This window comes from Colletotrichum fioriniae (assembly GCF_027942845.1).
Source record: "Colletotrichum fioriniae strain IMI 355084 chromosome Unknown scaffold_14, whole genome shotgun sequence".
Classification (NCBI taxonomy): domain Eukaryota; kingdom Fungi; phylum Ascomycota; class Sordariomycetes; order Glomerellales; family Glomerellaceae; genus Colletotrichum; species Colletotrichum fioriniae.
Genome location: NW_027076850.1, coordinates 1,414,523 through 1,431,844, shown reverse-complemented (window position 1 = coordinate 1,431,844; position 17,322 = coordinate 1,414,523). Strand labels below are relative to the sequence as shown.

At 53.8% G+C, this 17,322-nt stretch overlaps 4 protein-coding genes across 4 annotated transcripts; 1 reads left to right on the top strand and 3 right to left on the bottom strand.

Moving 5' to 3' along the window:
• Nucleotides 1-1,815: 1,815 nt before the first annotated feature.
• N0V96_010495 (uncharacterized protein) lies at nucleotides 1,816-2,390 on the bottom strand (the record flags this gene model as incomplete). The annotated part of the gene is made up of 2 exons (XM_053197932.2): nucleotides 1,816-2,296; nucleotides 2,347-2,390. The coding sequence occupies 2 exons, from the start codon at nucleotides 2,388-2,390 to the stop codon at nucleotides 1,816-1,818; spliced, it is 525 nt and encodes a 174-aa protein (XP_053044577.2).
• A 161-nt stretch (nucleotides 2,391-2,551) lies between these two features.
• Nucleotides 2,552-3,610, bottom strand: N0V96_010494 (uncharacterized protein; the record flags this gene model as incomplete). The annotated part of the gene is made up of 1 exon (XM_065758971.1): nucleotides 2,552-3,610. One exon carries the CDS (start codon nucleotides 3,608-3,610, stop codon nucleotides 2,552-2,554), a length of 1,059 nt encoding a protein of 352 aa, XP_065612494.1.
• Nucleotides 3,611-8,005: 4,395 nt separating this feature from the next.
• Nucleotides 8,006-9,157, top strand: N0V96_010493 (uncharacterized protein; the record flags this gene model as incomplete). Its single annotated transcript, XM_065758970.1, has 1 exon — nucleotides 8,006-9,157. The coding sequence occupies one exon, from the start codon at nucleotides 8,006-8,008 to the stop codon at nucleotides 9,155-9,157; it is 1,152 nt and encodes a 383-aa protein (XP_065612493.1).
• A 1,587-nt stretch (nucleotides 9,158-10,744) lies between these two features.
• N0V96_010492 (uncharacterized protein) lies at nucleotides 10,745-14,006 on the bottom strand (the record flags this gene model as incomplete). The annotated part of the gene is made up of 3 exons (XM_065758969.1): nucleotides 10,745-10,810; nucleotides 10,837-13,596; nucleotides 13,659-14,006. The coding sequence occupies 3 exons, from the start codon at nucleotides 14,004-14,006 to the stop codon at nucleotides 10,745-10,747; spliced, it is 3,174 nt and encodes a 1,057-aa protein (XP_065612492.1).
• Between the last annotated feature and the right edge of the window lie 3,316 nt (nucleotides 14,007-17,322).

Genomic DNA, 17,322 nt, shown 5'->3' with positions numbered 1-17,322 from the left:
GCGCGGAGCCATCGACGATCGCTCAGGGTCCCAAGCTCCCCCAAGCTAAGCTGCATGGCTGTTAAGCTCGTAAGCTTCCATGGCGAAGCAGTCCTGGAATGGCATCGCCGACAACAACATGAGGGGCTTTCTGTTCAGAGTTGAAAGTCGACCGGGACCGAAGCCGTGCTGGAACTGATGGATGACTGAGAAGTGGGATCAGCGAGACAGACAGGGGCTCGGCCGGGAGTCGAACGGGTAAATTGGAACCAAATGGGACAGGGCAGACAAAAGGGGTGGTTGCCGTTGAGTACCTTAGGTCCCCTTCTACACTATGTCAGAACTGTGAGGTAAGATGAGGTAGTTTGACCGGTGGCAGCGTCGTATCAATTCGTTGACGAATCCCGCCCGCCGTTGGATGGGGAATTCTGCAGTGCCGTTGGTTTGGGAACCTGTTCGTCAATTGACCGGCGTGGGTTCGGGATAGACGTGACAGGAAGAAACAACCTAAGAAAGAGACTGGTCACATTTCCTCGCATTGTTGCCGTGGTCAGATGTCAAGTTTCTGGTTGATCGATGGCAGGCGGCGGCCGGCCTGGGATGTGTGGGATGTTTCCTGGATAGGAAAGGGAGGGAAGGCAATCCTCCCGTCCGGCGTCTTGTGGCAGGTGGCAGCGTGGCAGCCAGGCAGACTGACCAGTGAGTGACACCTGGGTTTGTATGAGTCGGGGGAGGAAGGCAAAGAGGGGAAAGCATGGAAGGTGCAGACGAGTGCAGTTGCCAGTCACTCGCTGCCTGCAGTGTGGGTGCACCGCAACGGGCTGTCCCTTCCCTTCCACCTACCTTGAGCCTTGAGGTACCTCAGGTATCCCCCGCCTCGTTACCACACAGGCGGCAGGCACCTTCCCACGGGCGGTTTCCAAGACACCGGTGACTGGGCAAGCGTGACTGCCCTGCGCACTTGCCAATTGGGCTTGACGAGTTAGGTTGTCAGTGTTGGGAAGGTGCGGCACAGCACCATCACAACCCGGTCTTTCCATCCCGTCAACAACGTGGAAGGACCTGACCAACCATTGACCAATGGACTTGTTCAATACCTTGAGGCTTACCGTCAGGTGGAGTCTCGACCTGCAACTGCGGCGGGAATTAAGTGGTTCTTGCCCTCGCTAAGGTACGGACATGTCTCTCTCTGTTTTTTCTTTCGAAAGGAACCTAAGAACTGAACCATTGACGGCTTCCATGCAAGTTCCATCCATCCCCCCGCCAAAAAAAGCACGAGAGAGGGTACCCGCCGTTCCGGACCTGGGAAATGGCGTCCTGAAATCCCTGGTCGTCTTATTGCAATGCAACGGCAACGTGCTCCGTCAACCAATGCCGCCCGCCTTCCGCCCTCCTTTCTCCTCTTCCCAAGCCACGGCTTGCACCACATTACTTGATCCTATTCCTCTTCCATCAGACACCGCAGAAGCTCGTTGTCTAGCGCTCGCCCATGTCACCTCATCACGAAAACTATGCTCCTCTCGCAATCTCGCCTCTTGTCGCCAAGACCAGGCCACGATGCGGCTATCCATGTGCACCCTCTAGCCGACCGTCTCATCACTCTTCACATCCCCCGCCAAGCAGAAACCCATACATGATACGTCCGTAATACCGACCGTGCCGAACCTACCCATCACCAAACTCGACAAAGTCGCACAAACCCATTCCGCTTGCAGAAGTTCAGAACAGACACCCGCTCAATACTGAACGCTAATGGCCCTCCACGGAGCCACAAACCCTATCTCTCGAGGCAAAGCCCGCCTTAGGACTGATACCTAGGAGCTCTTCCTCAGTGCACTACGAATACCTAGGGAAATCCCCGTACGCCGGCTTCTGCGCATACATGATCCTCAATGGCATGTACATCAAGGCCGCATTATCGTGATACGCTCGCCGCACGCTGACGAGGAACATTTCAATCTGCTCTGGTGTCCACAGCAACCCTCTGGTCAGTGGGCCGAGAGCAATCGCCTGCAGTCCGTCGAGAAGAATCGTCCTCCAGTACATGCCTACTGTCTTGAGCACCCTGTTCCGCGGCCATGTACCAAGCGGCACGTGGAAAATCTTCTCCGTCACGTTGACGAACCCGGCCTCGCGCATCATATTAGACAGCCGATCGCCTGCGGCAGCATTAAAGTCGATGCCGAGGCTCGTGAGTCCCTGGGTCACGAAACTCCAATACTGAGCCACCGGGTGTGAGGGCGGCATGGCGTTGTATGCTGATGACGGGAAGTGATGGATCTCTTGCAATTCGATCCAGCCGCCAGGCTTCAGGTGCCTATCAACGTGTTAGGCCTATCTTTGACAAGTCGTGAATGTACGACTTACTCATATGCCCTGTGGAATAGGTTCCTCCAGTTCTTGATGGCCATGACCGTGTGTCGAGAATGGATATAATCAAAATGATTCCTCGGATACAACCACGAGCTTTCTACATCATCAACTTCAAACTTGACATTTGGCGGTACCCAGTCCGGTTGAATGGGGCTGAGATCGACTCCCAGCACTGTTGCACTCTCAAACTGGTCACCCACTACATTGTCGTTAGCATCACGAACTCTCCACCAACTGTGCCAAAATCAGAGTCTCCCAACTTACTCTCAATGGCCCACGCGCCTGTCCCCGTCCCGATATCCAAGATTTGCTGCGGCCACTCGCCAATGGGTGCAAAGTGCAGCTTCTGATTGCACAACAGCTTCACCATGGCATGCTTCATGTCTTCACGCTCCTGCTCCACCTCGTCGTTGGGAAAGTTGTACAGTCCTTCTCGGAAGCGGTGATAGCGTCGCCCATTCTCGTACATGTAATCTCGAACTGATGACGTGACGGACGTACTGGCATTTGTCGCACTGTCGCTTCCGTATCCGCCATCCGACTCTGTGCCGTCAAAAATCGAGGCCATGTCGTCACTGTCTGCCACGATGGAGCTTTCGGCTTGCGTTGCGGCTTCCGACGATTCCGTGACCTCTTGCTCGGCCGACAGATCTGGGAAAATCGGGACGCCATTGGGATGCGTCAAAGGCGACCGCAGCGCAGGAAATGCATCGTGAGGCAGGTGTTGGTTCGCCTCATATGCGTTGCGGTTGGCGGATACAAAATCGGGTGCTGCTTGAGTCCTTCCCACGGGTTCGCTAGTGTCTGTCTTGGCCGCCGCGGGGTCGTCGGGTAGCCGATCGAGCCTGGGCGGCTTCTCCTTCTTCGCTGGCGCCGATGCTGTCGCGTCCGTCATTGAGTCGATCAATCGTTGCTGATTTGAATGCGCAACGGCGGGTTCTGTTGTGTTTTCTGCAAGTTGAGAAGAGAGCCCCGAGTTTCGTTCCTCGTGTTGCGGGAGCACGAGTTGACCGTCGGGCGCCACATATTGCTTTTTTGAGGTCCATGCCTGACCAGGGATGCCATCATCCTCTCGCGTCGCAATAGCAGCTGGCAGCTCGTGTCTGCTCGCAGAAAGTGTCTCAGATCCGATGCCCATAGAGGCATGAGCCTTGTCTTCTTTGTCTTGGAGCCCTTCTAGAGACGGTGTTCTAGCGGTTCCACCAGATGTCAACAGCATCTCGCTTGTCCGCTCATCTGCTGTCGAAAGCCCCGTCATTGCGGTCATTGGACGATGTACGCAGTCAAAAACGGCCACCGCCTTTCGTTTCGATGCTTCGATGCTTCAGTCTCGGTCGGTTCCAATCAGAGCTTGTTCGAACGTTGTTGGACTCTTCAGTTGTCGCCTCTGCGCCACTCGAGCATCAAGAAGTTGACGAGGATTTTGGGAAATGGACCGATCTTTAAAAGCGCAGATTCAGCCTGAACTTGTATCATGCGACGAACAAGGAGGCAACTTGCGGCTGCAGTTGTACGAGGCACTGGTCATTCACCATCAGCCAACGCTCGGCCGTGGCGCACAAACAGGAGCTTGGCGAAACTCCAAAGTACAGCACGTTGGAGCTTTATCTGACGGAATGACGGAGGGAATGACAGCTCAGGCCACCCATGCGTCAACTACCTGACTTTGCCAATACATCAAAGTAGGGTGGACAGGTCTGAATGTGATCCGTCAAGGGCCCGTTGGTCTGGCCTGCTCTTTGTGGCTTGCCCTCAATATCGTTCTCAACCCAGGCCTTTTTCCTTCTTCTTTTCTTTCCCCCACAGTGGGTACGGAGAGGCTCGACCCCTCGCCAAGACGGCAAGTAATCTATAGCCTTCCCTGGAGCTGCAACTTGACAGTACGGATAGATCGTTCAGCTCCAATTACCTGGTCGGTACGAAATCTCTGCGCCGCAACAACGAACAAGGTGACAAGGTTGCCTGTCCCGCCCGCGGCCCATCCCAGATCGAGCACGCTGCTGCAGGGGCCTAGACTGGCTCTCGAGCCGCCGCCCTGGTTGACTTGCGGACGGACTCGACGGAGGATGGGCGGGGTGGGGAAGGTTGCATCGATGCAGGTTTGCGAAGCGACAATGGCCATTCTTCTCTAGTCCCTCGATTCGTTGGTTGGATCTTGGGCAAACAAGTTCTCGTTCGCATTCGGATCTGGCTTGCTTCCTTTAAATCGCGCCTAGGGACCTCTTTTCGACGATGAGCCGTCAGACAATGAATGGCTGTTCGACTACTTTTAGGGCGAACAATACTCGCTGATAAATTTTCGAAAGGTAAACGTGCTTCTAGTACTCCGTTCCAAGGAGAATATTCGCGACATGATATGATGGATGGAGAGTCACTAGAAGCCACAGGCACATGACGACTTCGCTTAAGATTCATCTGCGCCATCATTGGTGCTTGGCCAAGGCAGCAATGCAACAGCCTCACTCTATCCGTGATGGTCGCTCCTTCGGGCAGCAATTGCCCAGCGCCAGCCTTCATAACATCGTCTATTTAGGACTCGATAGCATGGATTCCTCACGACAGCTATGTTGAAGGCGCCATCTCCTCTCCAGGATGGAAGACAAGATCTGCTCAGCATGCGCATCCATCGATTTCGCTGGCTTCTTCAAAGATGCTCAAGAAGTGGTTGGTAAAAGGTCAACCGAAGTCGACCACCACTTTCTCAACCCAGATGCCCCGGGTGCTCCCTTTGCGCTCTTATTTCTCGATTTTTCTGACAAAATCGTCCTGGCCGGCATTTCGGTCGACCACATCAAGAGCAACTCTAGTTGTAGCTGCTGCGAGACTCTCAGCTACACTGCATACGCAAGACCGCACACGTATCTTGTCTATTGCATACCCCACACGTTCCATGACCGATGCAACGACAACGCCGTCAACAGCAGCAACGAACTCCCACACCTCAAAATATATAGACCAGACTTATCGCAACAAATCGCAAACAAGGGGCCGATTCATTCAGTTGCCTTTGTACTGCGTCATTCAAAGCTAGCTCCTAGGTTTGAGCTAACACAGCCGGGGCACCGAGGGCCAGAAATCTCAGCAAACCTGTCCTCCTTAAAGTCTGCCGTGGCGCGAAGAACTTGCCCACACCATCTCAAGCCGCAGAGAAATCAAGACTGGAAAGAATTGTTTGAACGAAACCTCCCCGGGTGGAGTGTCATCGACTGTCTCACGGACAGAATTGTCAGCCTCGAGAATTGCGTTGCAGAATCGGGGTGTTTTGATGCAGTCGAATACGTTACTCTAAGTTATGTCTGGGGTTCTGGGCAAAGCGAAGGCCTGAAGCCGAATGGCAGACTGCCCACATCACTCCCTCGAGTCATCGGAGACGCTAAGATCGTTACGATTTCCCTGGGCTTCCGGTATCTTTGGGTCGATCGCTATTGTATTCCCCAGCCCCATTCGAAAGACGCTCACTACCAGATTCGGAACATGAATCTAATATATGCCCGGTCGTGCGTCACGATAGTTGCTGCAGCAGGTCAAGGCCCAGAATATGGATTACCTGGTATCAGCACGACATCCCGTAGAGGCTTCGAAGTTTTCCACGTCGGATCGTACAGTATCAAACGGATGCCGAGCGATGGATGGGTTGAGAAACAGATACAGCACTCAAGGTGGAACTCAAGGGCTTGGACCTGTCAAGAGGCAGCGTTATCAGCAAGGCGATTGTATTTCACTGACTACTTTGCCCTTCTGGAAAATGGCATCGATGGGGAGAGCTACATTGAAGGTCTGCCAGACCAAGTGTGCCCTTTTAACGGATGTATATGGGATGAGTTACTACACATGCCAGATGCAATCCCATACTCAGCAAGCTATGTCAGGCGAGAGCTCTCTTTCGAATCGGACGCATTTCGCGCCTACCAAGGATGCCAAGCTCATTATAATCGTGGGCAATCCGGGGAGTTTGTTATGTTTTTCGGGCTCAAGATTGGAGACAACTGCGAGCTTTCATCCGCTTTGCTGTGGGAATCCACAGAAACATCAAGTCAGCTTCAAAGACGCGCTGGGGTGCAAAGCTGGACGTGGCTGTGATGGCGCATCCCCTCCGGAGCCCAGGTTGACAGGGCAAAGCCATGGAGTGCATTCAACATTCCGATGGCGAGCTACAAGACATCGTTCATACCCTCTGTGCGTCTTTCACTTCTATATGAAGATAGATGCACAGTTGAATGGTTATTCATGACGAAGAAACGAATCCAGAGATTGATGAAGGAACGAGATGAAGGTACCATTACGTTCATTCTCGGAACAGGATGGACCTTCGGGCTCAGAAATTTGTGGTTCATGTCTGGGATAGACACATTCACCTCCAGGGGGGAGTCGTTAGAGAACACCGGCCAGGACCTCACGAAGACATTTGTCCGTATGTCTTATGTCACGGAACTGGAAGACGTTGCACGAGAAACCTACGGAGTGAAGAAAGAGGAGCTGATGGACGAGTCGCGAATTCTTTGTCTCTGTATTGGGGCGTTTGTTGATCGGGGGATAATTAGTTCCATTGCCTGTCTAGGCCTGGTATCGTGCGATGCCGGATTGACGTGGCAGCGGTTGACCGCATTTATCATCGAGTATGATGCAGACGGCATAGACCCCATGGCTTTGGGGTGGAAGTGGAAGGGGCTCTACATACGCTGAGTCTGAAATTCTACCCGCTTAAAAGTAATCGCCTAGACGTTACTGCACAGACGTAAGAACGCATTGTAGTACCAACGGCGGCAGCTTGTGCGTATAGCGTTGCCCTAGCGGCTACTTGGTTAGAAGTAGAGCAGGATGTTAGAGGTTCCGTATGGCTGAGGGATCTTTCTCCTACTCTCTGTAATTGCTTTAGGAACCGCAATTTCATACGTACGCGTGCAGTTGTGGTTCTAAACTCCGGTTGATTCTCATCATGAAGATTCGTCTCCGCAACAATCGTGCAAGCACCTTGATATCAAAGTTCTAGAACCTTTGGGGGCGGTCCAGGTGGCTCATGTGACTTTACAGACGTCCTCACGAGTCCCATTGTTAAGTTTCTGGACCGATCCTCGTCGTTAATTGAGATTGACGCCCTGACAGGTTGTATCTACCAGATGCACTGATAGTTTCTACAGTCCCTGAGAAGTATAGGAGCCAACTCATCAATACAGCGTCATTGCTTGGTCTGCGTTAATCTGCCAGAGATGGATTGGCTACCGCTTTTCCTCCTCCGATGTCAATGCTTATAATAGCCCTATTTCTCGCGATCTCCGAAGCCGGGAGAAAACTCCGTAGCAAGACTGGCCTTCGAAGTGCGAAATGCTTTAGGTATCTCCGTTGACGTGTTGGTCATTCCGATGGTCCTAGTCCGACACGGTGCCTCGCATTTCTGGCCTTGATTTCGGAGATGGAAAGTGCCAATGCTACAACTCAAGTCAGGTTTCCCGTGAATTTTGTTCTCAGCTGTGATTTATACACCATCGAAAACACCATCTCCAAGGAGAAGAACTCGGCAACAGTGTCATCTGGTTGTATATTAACATCAAATCGCAAGGAACCACTAACAGTATTGTCTGACCGTAGGTCTGCCTCAACCCCGTCGCAAACATTCCCCAGACACTAAACAAAACCAACGAAGAAAACCGACGTAATGGAGGGATCCAACGGGTCCGGCAAACTGGGAGGCGTATTTACCTACTTCCAATCCCTCCCCGACCTCGTTCCTCGACGCGCGAAAAACTCCATCCGCGGCTTCTTAGACGATTTCATCCTCCACAATATCACCTACATCTTCATCAAACCCTTCATGAGCAACGTCTTCCTCACCACGGCAATCTTGGTGACGATTGCAAGTATCACGCCTCATCCCTGGATCTTTGCCTTTTTCTCAATCTTCGCATATGCGCACAGTCATGTCGTGGATAAAGTGATCGCGGCGTTGGTATGGGTAGAGCCTGTGATTTGGATTGATGCGGTGGTGTTGTGGTTCATTCTGTCGGTTCACTTCTTCCGCGAGAGGAGACGACGGACTCCGAGGAGGGAGTGGATTGCTATGTGGGAGGTTGTCTCTTTGGGGATCAGTGCGGTTGTCTGTCTCGCCCCATGGGCGCCTGTACAGGACTCCTCTTCCACGTACGATTCAGCCTCGGCGACTCCTTTCAACGAGGATGGAGAGTTTCAAATGACGTGGGGCCATTATGCTTCCCTACTGCTCGTTCTCCGCGAAGTCAATGGCGCGTTTGAGGAATCCATTTCACGGACTAAGCTCGATGCCCAAATAGCACCCCAGGGCGGGAAGTATGAGTGCTTCAAGAGGCTGTGGTATTGCCTTCGTTTCTGGGGTTGGAGCGTGTTGCGTCGGGCGACGACGTATCTGTGTGTTATGGCTGCTTGGGATACAGTGGTGGAGTTGGTGGTTTGGGAGTATGTACCCGTGGCGTATCAAGGGTTGGCGCTCATGGGGATGGGCGTTGGGTTGTTGACCATTGTAGTGCGGTGGGTGTCAAGGCGGTCGAAGGTGATGTGGGGGGTCGGGGTGGATTTGGAGGGTTATGAGAGCGACGAGAGCGACGAGAGCGATGGTGATGAGAGCGATGACGAAGATGAGAATGGTGAGGATGATGAAGATGATGATGATAGCGACGACGAAGAGGACGATAGCGAAGAGAACGATGACGACGAGGACAGTAGCGAAGAGGACGGTAGCGAAGAGGACGATGACGATGATGACTATGACGACGATGACGATGAGGAGTACAAGGACAACAGGGAGGAGCATAACCAGAATGAAAACGGCCTCTAGAAAGTCTCGGATCTTAAGGAATCGGGTGTTGACGAGTCGAGGTTAAATGTATCCCTGGAATAGGTCGAGAACATGGGTCAAATCATACGCCAAGTGCCCTTCAACCAGAGACATTGCTAGAAAGCATCTGTTTATTAGTTACGAAGTCCTATACATATTAAACTCTTCTCACCGCCGCCTGGAGCATCACAAGAACCTCCACGAGTGTGATACACTCTCAGTGTCTTGTAAGAACCTCTTACGGAATCCGGCTAGTTACCTAACACCCGGCCGCCGGCGCCGAATCCGCGCCCCACATCGGCAAAGTGACTCAACCCCCGCGCGCCACCGCCTCCGTCCTCGGAACGGCGCCCCAACACCAGTGCACCTGCACTTCGCCCTTCCATCCGTCTGACATTCCAACCACCAGGCACCCGCACCACTACAACTAGGCACCCGAAATTCACGACACGCCATCCAGGCACCTACAACCTACAAAGTCACCATCATCGGAGCCTCATCCCTTCGTCTCTTCGTCGGCACCCTCTGAATCCAAAATCAAACTCCAAGAAACTCTACCATCGAATCTCATCATACCGAAAATGCCTCCCGCAGCGCCAACACCACCTCTAAACTACGCAACATCCCCCTCCCTCCTCCCCTACACCCTCCGCTTCCACCCCTACAACAACAACCCATCACCATCTTCGTCCTCGCCCTCCCAAGAAGTCTTCCACACTCACCGCCTCTGCGTAGGCGCCGCAGTCCTCTCCCCTTCCACCACCACGTCCCCCTCCTCCTCTTCCCAAACCATCCCCAAAATCCTCCTCCTCCAACGCTCCGCCAAAGAATCTGCCCTCCCCACAAATGGGAACTCCCCGGCGGCGCAGCAGAATCTCTCGACTCAAACTCCCTCGCCTCCGCCGCCCGCGAACTCTGGGAGGAAACTGCTCTCCGCGCGACAAAGTTCGTGGCTCTCGTAGGGTGTTATCAATGGGAGGGTGCCGGGGCCGGTGAGAAAGCGGAAGCTGTTGCCGGGGACCAGGCGTGGGGTCTATCGAGGGGCGGTGTGGGGATTATTGAGGTTGGACGACCGTCTGACGATGTCGGGATTACGGTGGAGGAGGGGGAGAAGAAGGAGGAAGGGACGACTGCGGGTGTTGGGGCGGTGACGGATTCGCACAAGTTCTTCAAGGGACGGGATGCGTGGAGAAAGTATACTTACCTCGTGGAAGTTGAGACTACTGGGGCGGGGGAGGCGGCGGTTGAGATTGATCCCGAGGAGCACGAGGATTTCGTCTGGGCTACGGAGGAAGAGGTGCGTGCTGACCGGTGCGGGGAGAGGGTGTTTGAGTGGACTTCGGAGCATCAGAAGCTAGATGTCTTGAGGGCTTTTAGAATTGCGAGGGGAAGAAGTAGGTTCATGATAATGGGGGGTGGTGGATGGGTGAGTTTTATCGATAGACGGGAATGACTAGAAGAAGCGCGGGTGATGGATGCAATTGGTGTTCTCAAGTTCCCTCCAGAGACATGAGGTACTCCCTCTACATAGATATAATGCATGCCTAGACCTACATCCTCACAACCAGCCTCAAGACTCATCAGCCTCTACTTCTTCTTTGATCCTCCCACCACGCCCCCCTTGCCCTGCTGCCCCTTGGCCCCGGACCCCCGCTCCCACCAGACATCATAACCCGTACCTTACCAACCGGCACGACATTGATACTCTCCTCCGCCTTGAGCGCCTTCATAAGCTCCACCTCTCTCGGCCACATCTTCTCCTTGTCCTGCGCCCGCTCGTCGAGCGCGCCCTTCTTGGACGAATCGCTCTTCCACCTCTCAAACACCTCCTTCACCGCCTTGCCCTTCTTCACCGCGCCAGGCTGGAGCTTGGCCTTATACTTGAACTTGCCCATAGCGGTCCACGGCGCACAGACAGGTATCGCCTCGAGAATCTCGTCGCCGGGGAGAGGCCAGCCAACGAGCGAATCAAGCAGCGTCATCTTGCTCAGCTCATCCGAGTCCAAGACCTCGACGCCTTCCTCGTTCATCAGCCTGCGAATCTCCTCGTGCTCCGCAGTCTCCTTTTGCTGCTTCTCGTGCTGCGCGCGGCGACGTTCCTTTTGGTAGGCCAGCTGAGCCTCTCGGTCCGCCTTGCTCTGCGCCTCGGCCTCGGCTCGTTGCTTGCCGCGCGCGGAGCCGTAGAGGGCTTCGGCTGCTGCCCTGTCCTCTTCGTCTTGGTCCTTGTATTTGGCTGCAATCTTCTTGGCTTTGTTGCGTCGGCCCCGTTTAGCTGGTTGTTGCTTCTCGGTCGTCGCGGTGCTTGGTGCACCGGACGGCTCTGCGGGGGTTGATGTTTGTGCTGTAGCTGCCTTGTCGCTCTCTTCTTCGTCGTCGTCTCCTTCTTCTTCCTCTTCCTCCTCATCCTCTTTCTCTGCTGACTCGGCTCCGTCCTCCGCCGACTGCTCCGCAGGCTTGTCCTCTTCGATCCTGAGTTTGGACAACTCCTCGGCAGGGGACTCTTCAGATGCAAGCTGCTCCTCTGAGTCATCCTGTCCACTCTGTCCAAGATTCTGCAGAGGGTTGTCGCGCGGCTTCTCATCCTCCTGATCGTCCTCGGAGCCAATGTCAGAAGCATCATCCGGGACGTCGTCGTCGGCTTGAGCGGCATCAGTCGCAGTCTCCGGTGCCGCGCTATCAGCGGCCGAAGCGGGAACATCTGCGGTCTCATACAGCCGGTGCTTCACATGTCTGGCCTTGCTCTCTTCGCTGATCTTGAACATGATGCCAAGACCGAGCAGAAGCTGGGCTGGGGGAAGGAAGTTCTTCTGACCCCGGACCATGAAGCTTCCCGTTGGAAGGTACTCTCCGGTAGGAGCAGACTTGGAAACCTGGTCGGCGTTCACCCACCATGCGCCCATGCCTGCCTTGAAATCCCACGCACTCGAGCTGCACACGGCCATTGTGCCTGCCTGCGCCAGCGTCGAAGGGGGGATCGGCGCACCAGGATCGCTGGGAGTGTTTTTGATGATGACGGTCGCGGCGCCGTGCATATCTGCGTGAACGTAGACGTCGCCCTTGCGGAGATAGCGCTTGTACAACATCTCGTTCTGCTGCGCATCCTTGCCTGCCAACACCAGGTATCCATCAGACGAGACAAACCAGGTAAACTTCTCGAACCAGATCTGCTTGCGGATCGGCGCGAGGACAGCCTTCTCCGTCTTGAGGCCCTTTTTCAGCTCTGCCTGGATCTTCTGCTCGGCGTTCTTCAACGCAATCTGAGACTGTAGGACCGTCTTCTCCTCCTTTTTAGCGGCGCTTCTCTTCTGCTCGTGATATCCTCTGGAGTTTGCCCATGGCGTCAGGGTGATATCAACGTCGATTTCCAGATGCTTTGAGGTCTTTTGCTTGTTGCTGGTCTCGTCCTCGTCGCTGTCGGATGCATCAGAGTCAGTCTCGTAGTTGGACTCGTCGTCTTCGATTTCTTCCTCCTCTCCCAACAACAAGGTAATCGTGTTATCCGCAAGTTTAAGCGGCAGTTTGATGATCTCAGCCACAGGGTTGCGACGCTTCTGTTCGCGTTCAATGAGCTTGCTGATGTCAACCCAATCCATGCCCTGCTGGAGCAGTCCATTGACGGCGTCCATCGCCTCCTGCACACGTTCGACGTTTGCCTCGATTGCGGTAGCCTTTTGGACGTTGAGAGATTTCGCCTCTCGGAGACCCTCGATCCGCTTCTCCTGGTCATTTCGCGCTGCGTTAAGCTTCCTCCTGGCCGCGGCCTCTCGTTCGGTCAACCTTGACTCCAGCTTCTGGCCCTCCAAAGACGAGAAGAACTCGTCGACAGTCTTGTTGTAGCCATCAAATTCGATAACCTTGACAGTCGGGTCGTTTGCAAACTTATTCGGCAAAAACGGGTGGAAATCGTCGTAGAGAAGATCCGATCTCTTCGCCTCGTCTCCTTCCGCTGCTGGCGCGCCGTCCGGTTTCGATCGGTACTTTGCAAAAATGTAGCCCTTGGCCGTGGCAGAACTGGTAGCAACTTCCACAATACTTCGGGCCTCAGTCAACGCCTTCAAGAGCGCGTCCAGTAGTGATTCGTCTTCGAGAATCTCGGCAGGTTTCTTGGTGCCATCAAACTTGGTAATCTGGAATGCGTGGTCGACGAGAATAGGCGGTAGTTCGGTGATCGTCGTCGCCAAGCTCCTCCTCAACTCGTCACCAGGCTTCGTCTTGATCTTCTTCCCTGCAGAGACAGCTGTCGCGCTCTTCTTGACTGACAACTCCAGCGCTGCTCGTACTCTCTCCTTCGTAAGATCGGGAACGCCGTTGAAGTTCTGGCGGTTATCTAGTGAGTAGTTCAGCCCAATTCGCTGAGGTTCCTGGCCCTCTCCTTCGGGGACGTTGCGCAGGAGTGTGAGGATCTTGAGGTCGGCGTCGGTCAAGATGACGTTTCCGCTCTGCGCAGAGGACAAAGTCAGTGGTGGATTCTTGGTGCAGGTAGGCAAAGTAAGCTACGTACAGCAAAGAACTCGAGGAAGAGACGATACTGGCCATCGCTAAACTGAAACTCCAGAATTCTGTCCGTTCCAACCTGATTGACAGACGTCAACCGCCTCGTCTTCAGAAACTTGCGCAACCGCGCCACAAAAGCCGAGGGCGCCGCAGCGGTCGTGCGGGTAAAGTCTGTAAGGTGGCATCGGAAGCCAGAATCGATGATAAGCTGCTTCTTGTTATCGGGCTTGGCGAACTTGAGGAGCAGGATCTTGGAGGAGAGGTCGTAGACGTTGGCCAGCCGCAAGGTAGTCAGGCTCTCTTGGAGCTCGTGGGCGATGACTTTGACGTCAATGGAGGAGAAACGCTGCTTCATGACGGCGCGGGAATCGAGTCGTGGAGCTTTCGAACAGAGGTCGGTTTAACAATGCGAGCGCGCCAGTCTTTCTGTGGCGGCTTTGGTGTTGCAAAGAGTTGACTGCGTTGTGTCCGGTGAGGGGCAGGAATTCGTGATGCGAATGAATAATCGCGGGGCATTCGTGGCTGAGGAGCTCTGAAAATATGGGATGCGCCACGATGACGTCACGTGCTTTGTTTGTCACCGGCGACTTCACTCCACGTTCGTCGGATCTTATTGCCGCTTGTTAGGATGTTAGAACAAATTCTTGAGTTTTGTGTAATTCTTAATAAGATAATAAGAGCCTCAAGTGCTTTCAATTGAAACTATGGGCTTCGTTGATGAGAATTGGCCTCATTACGATTTCTCATCCCTCATCCCGAGCTGGCCGTGATGACGCACACCGAACTTCTAGCGCCACATTTCAAGCTTCAAGCAAAGACGAAGAAGAGCTGTCATGCTAAATTAGAGCTCCGTGCCACCGGTTCATGGTGACATATGCCAACTCAAATAAGACGCGACAAAGTCTTTGCCTTGAAAATTGCACTCGAGACGTTGCTACTGAAAGGATTATACAGTCAGTCTAAGAAATTGCCGGTCTTCATTTGATCCATTACAACCACGTGTGTCCGAATGCTTGAATCAATAGAACACTGAATCAAGGAATAGATTCTACGCCCTCCATCAAAGGACAGCTATCATTCAAGACAATACCCTTGATAACCGTCTTGGTAGCATGCCAGTACGACATGCCATTCTATAGGTGGTGCAGCTCAGCAGGTCAAAAGGACTGCAAAAGTAGCATCAATAGCTTGACAGACATAATGGTCATGCCTGACCGCTCAAGCGCTTACTTGATAATTGCAGTGTTCAGTCCGGCATTGGGATCTTTAGGTTGACGATGACTTTCCGTGGTAACTCGAAGTCAAACCTGAACGCAAGCAGGGTATGGATTATACGAGATGCGCGAGCCCGCGCAGCGCAGCCATTGCTTGCCATCCTCGACCCTCAATGAAGAAGAATTTATACCATAAACGTTGAGCCGACATGGAGTATATCAGGTATGTCTTGGAAGAGACGTAACTGATATCGCGAGTTACTTTGAGGTTTTAGGCCTCAAAATCGTTGTCCAATGTCATCTCTTGCTTCTCTGGACGACAGTCTCCTGCGTCCTTCCTGTCGCGACTCCATAATACTCTTGTTGAACAGACAACAGTGAGGAAAGATTTCCAAGCTCTTTTGACTTTCAAACTTTTGACTTTCATGTGATCCATCCTCACAGTTTCACTTGTTGTCCTCTGTTCGATCCCGTCGGCGGCGGAGAGCGATGGTCGTTCAGTGCCGAAGAAAGGGTATCCGATTACAGTTAGCGCGGGAGCCGGGGCCAGGCAGTCGTCACGGCAACCAGGTGCATTGCAAGGGAGCTCCCGCCCGTGTGCCCCGACCGGTTCGTCTGGTTTGATGGCTTTGGTTTGAAACCATTGACAATATGATGCCAATTGGGATGATCCAAGGACGGGAGGCTGGTGATTATGAATAGCTCCAACCTCCCCCCGTTGCAGAGTCTCGTGGGAGCCATGGAGCGCAAAACTGGGACGGAGCAGCGTCTCCATGACTCTCTGATGGATCCAGGGGAAATGGGGAATCTGACTGCTGAGATCCATCAATGGTTTGAAGCCCCACTCGGGCGCAGCGGGCGGGATCCGTGAGGTAGGGTACTTTGCCTTGGCCACGTCGTAGGCCTCCCTGGAAAAAGCAAAGCCGCCAGCCAGCCTCGTTTTGCATGTGCGACCGTCGACTTGCATGAGTTGTGCGGTGGTTGCAGATAGACAGTCCAATGGAGGTGTTCCACGATGTGTGAGACCCAGTATTGGATCCCCGTATTGGGTGTGAGAACTTGAGAAGTGGTCAATTGCTGACTTTGGCAGGGCCCCAGCAGCAGCAGCAGCCGCCGCCGGCCTGAGAACCCTGGAAACAACAGCCCGGGAAGGGCGATTGCAGCTGAAAGGTGGTTGGGGAAGCTCCATGACTGGCCAATTGAGTTTTCGGGCTGCCGCGGTCAGGCTATGCGGACCATGCAGACGGTCGATAGCGGGCATTTGGGCCGTGGGCGAAACGACGATCTTCGTACCCAGCCCCAAGTCGGTGTTTTGTTTGTAGTATCCGTAACTTGACGAGCGTGTCAACAAGCTGCCAGATGTGACAGGCGACATGCACAGAGCGTATTCGTAGGGTCGGGAGCATCAGCGTACTTCGCGACAGCCGTCAGCAATGCAGCTGGACTCATGGAGACATTCGACACGGCCCATCGTTAGTGTCTGTTCGTCGCCTCATGCTTGAGAACAAAGTGACAGTCCAATGAGTCCATTGACTGGCGCCTCATGGATTTGTGGCGCCCATCACGGCGCCTGGGTGGGAATGCCTACTGCACAGTATGGGCCATGGGATACCATAACAATTTGCAGATTCTGAGCGATTGTGAGAATCCGGGGTTCCCTCTTGCTGGCGCAAGGTCCCAGTTTCTTCCTCTTCTCTGCTCCAGCCTTTGGTATTCTGTCTGGACCAGTCCAGCCAGCAAAGTTGGGGTTATTCTGTTGCTGATCGACCACGGCGCCTGTAATCTTGGGGTGGAGGGAAGGACCCAGAAACGGGCAGCCGAGGAAGAAGATGGTCGGCGGCGGTCGGTCCAGCAGTTCTAACTTGTCCAGGACGATAGTCAATAATCAATGCTGGAAGGTCCACTGTTGGAGCTTGCGCAAGCGGGCGTCTTGGAAGTGCGATTACTGCCGACATTGCCTGGCACACTTTGCAGCGCTAGGGACAAGAGGTGCATGGGCGTGTGTGTGTGTTTGTGTATGGTGGTGTGGAAGAGCTGAGCTCTGTGGAAGCTTTGGTACTGTGGCCCGTCCATCGACTCGACAGCATCTTGCATGCAGTAGGATGACATTCCATCGCATGTGAATGACTCGAATAGTTATTACTTGCATGAAGATGGGCCATTGAATCAATTGACCCCATATTGAAGTAGTCGGGCTGTCAATTGGCGTGATTAGGCGCAGTGATTGAATGGTGAGAGAGACAGAGAGAGAGCTTCCGATTTTTTGAGGTGTGCGACATGTGCGGGCACGGGCAGTCAGAATCAGATGGGAAAGGACGGGGAGGGATGAGACAGCGGGTACACTACGGAGTACGTATCCGAGGTTCCTTCCATCCACCTAAGGCAGTAGCTCAGGTACGTAGCGTTGTACTGGTCGGTACGTTTCCACCTCAAACAGTCGGGCAGGTCGCCATCGAA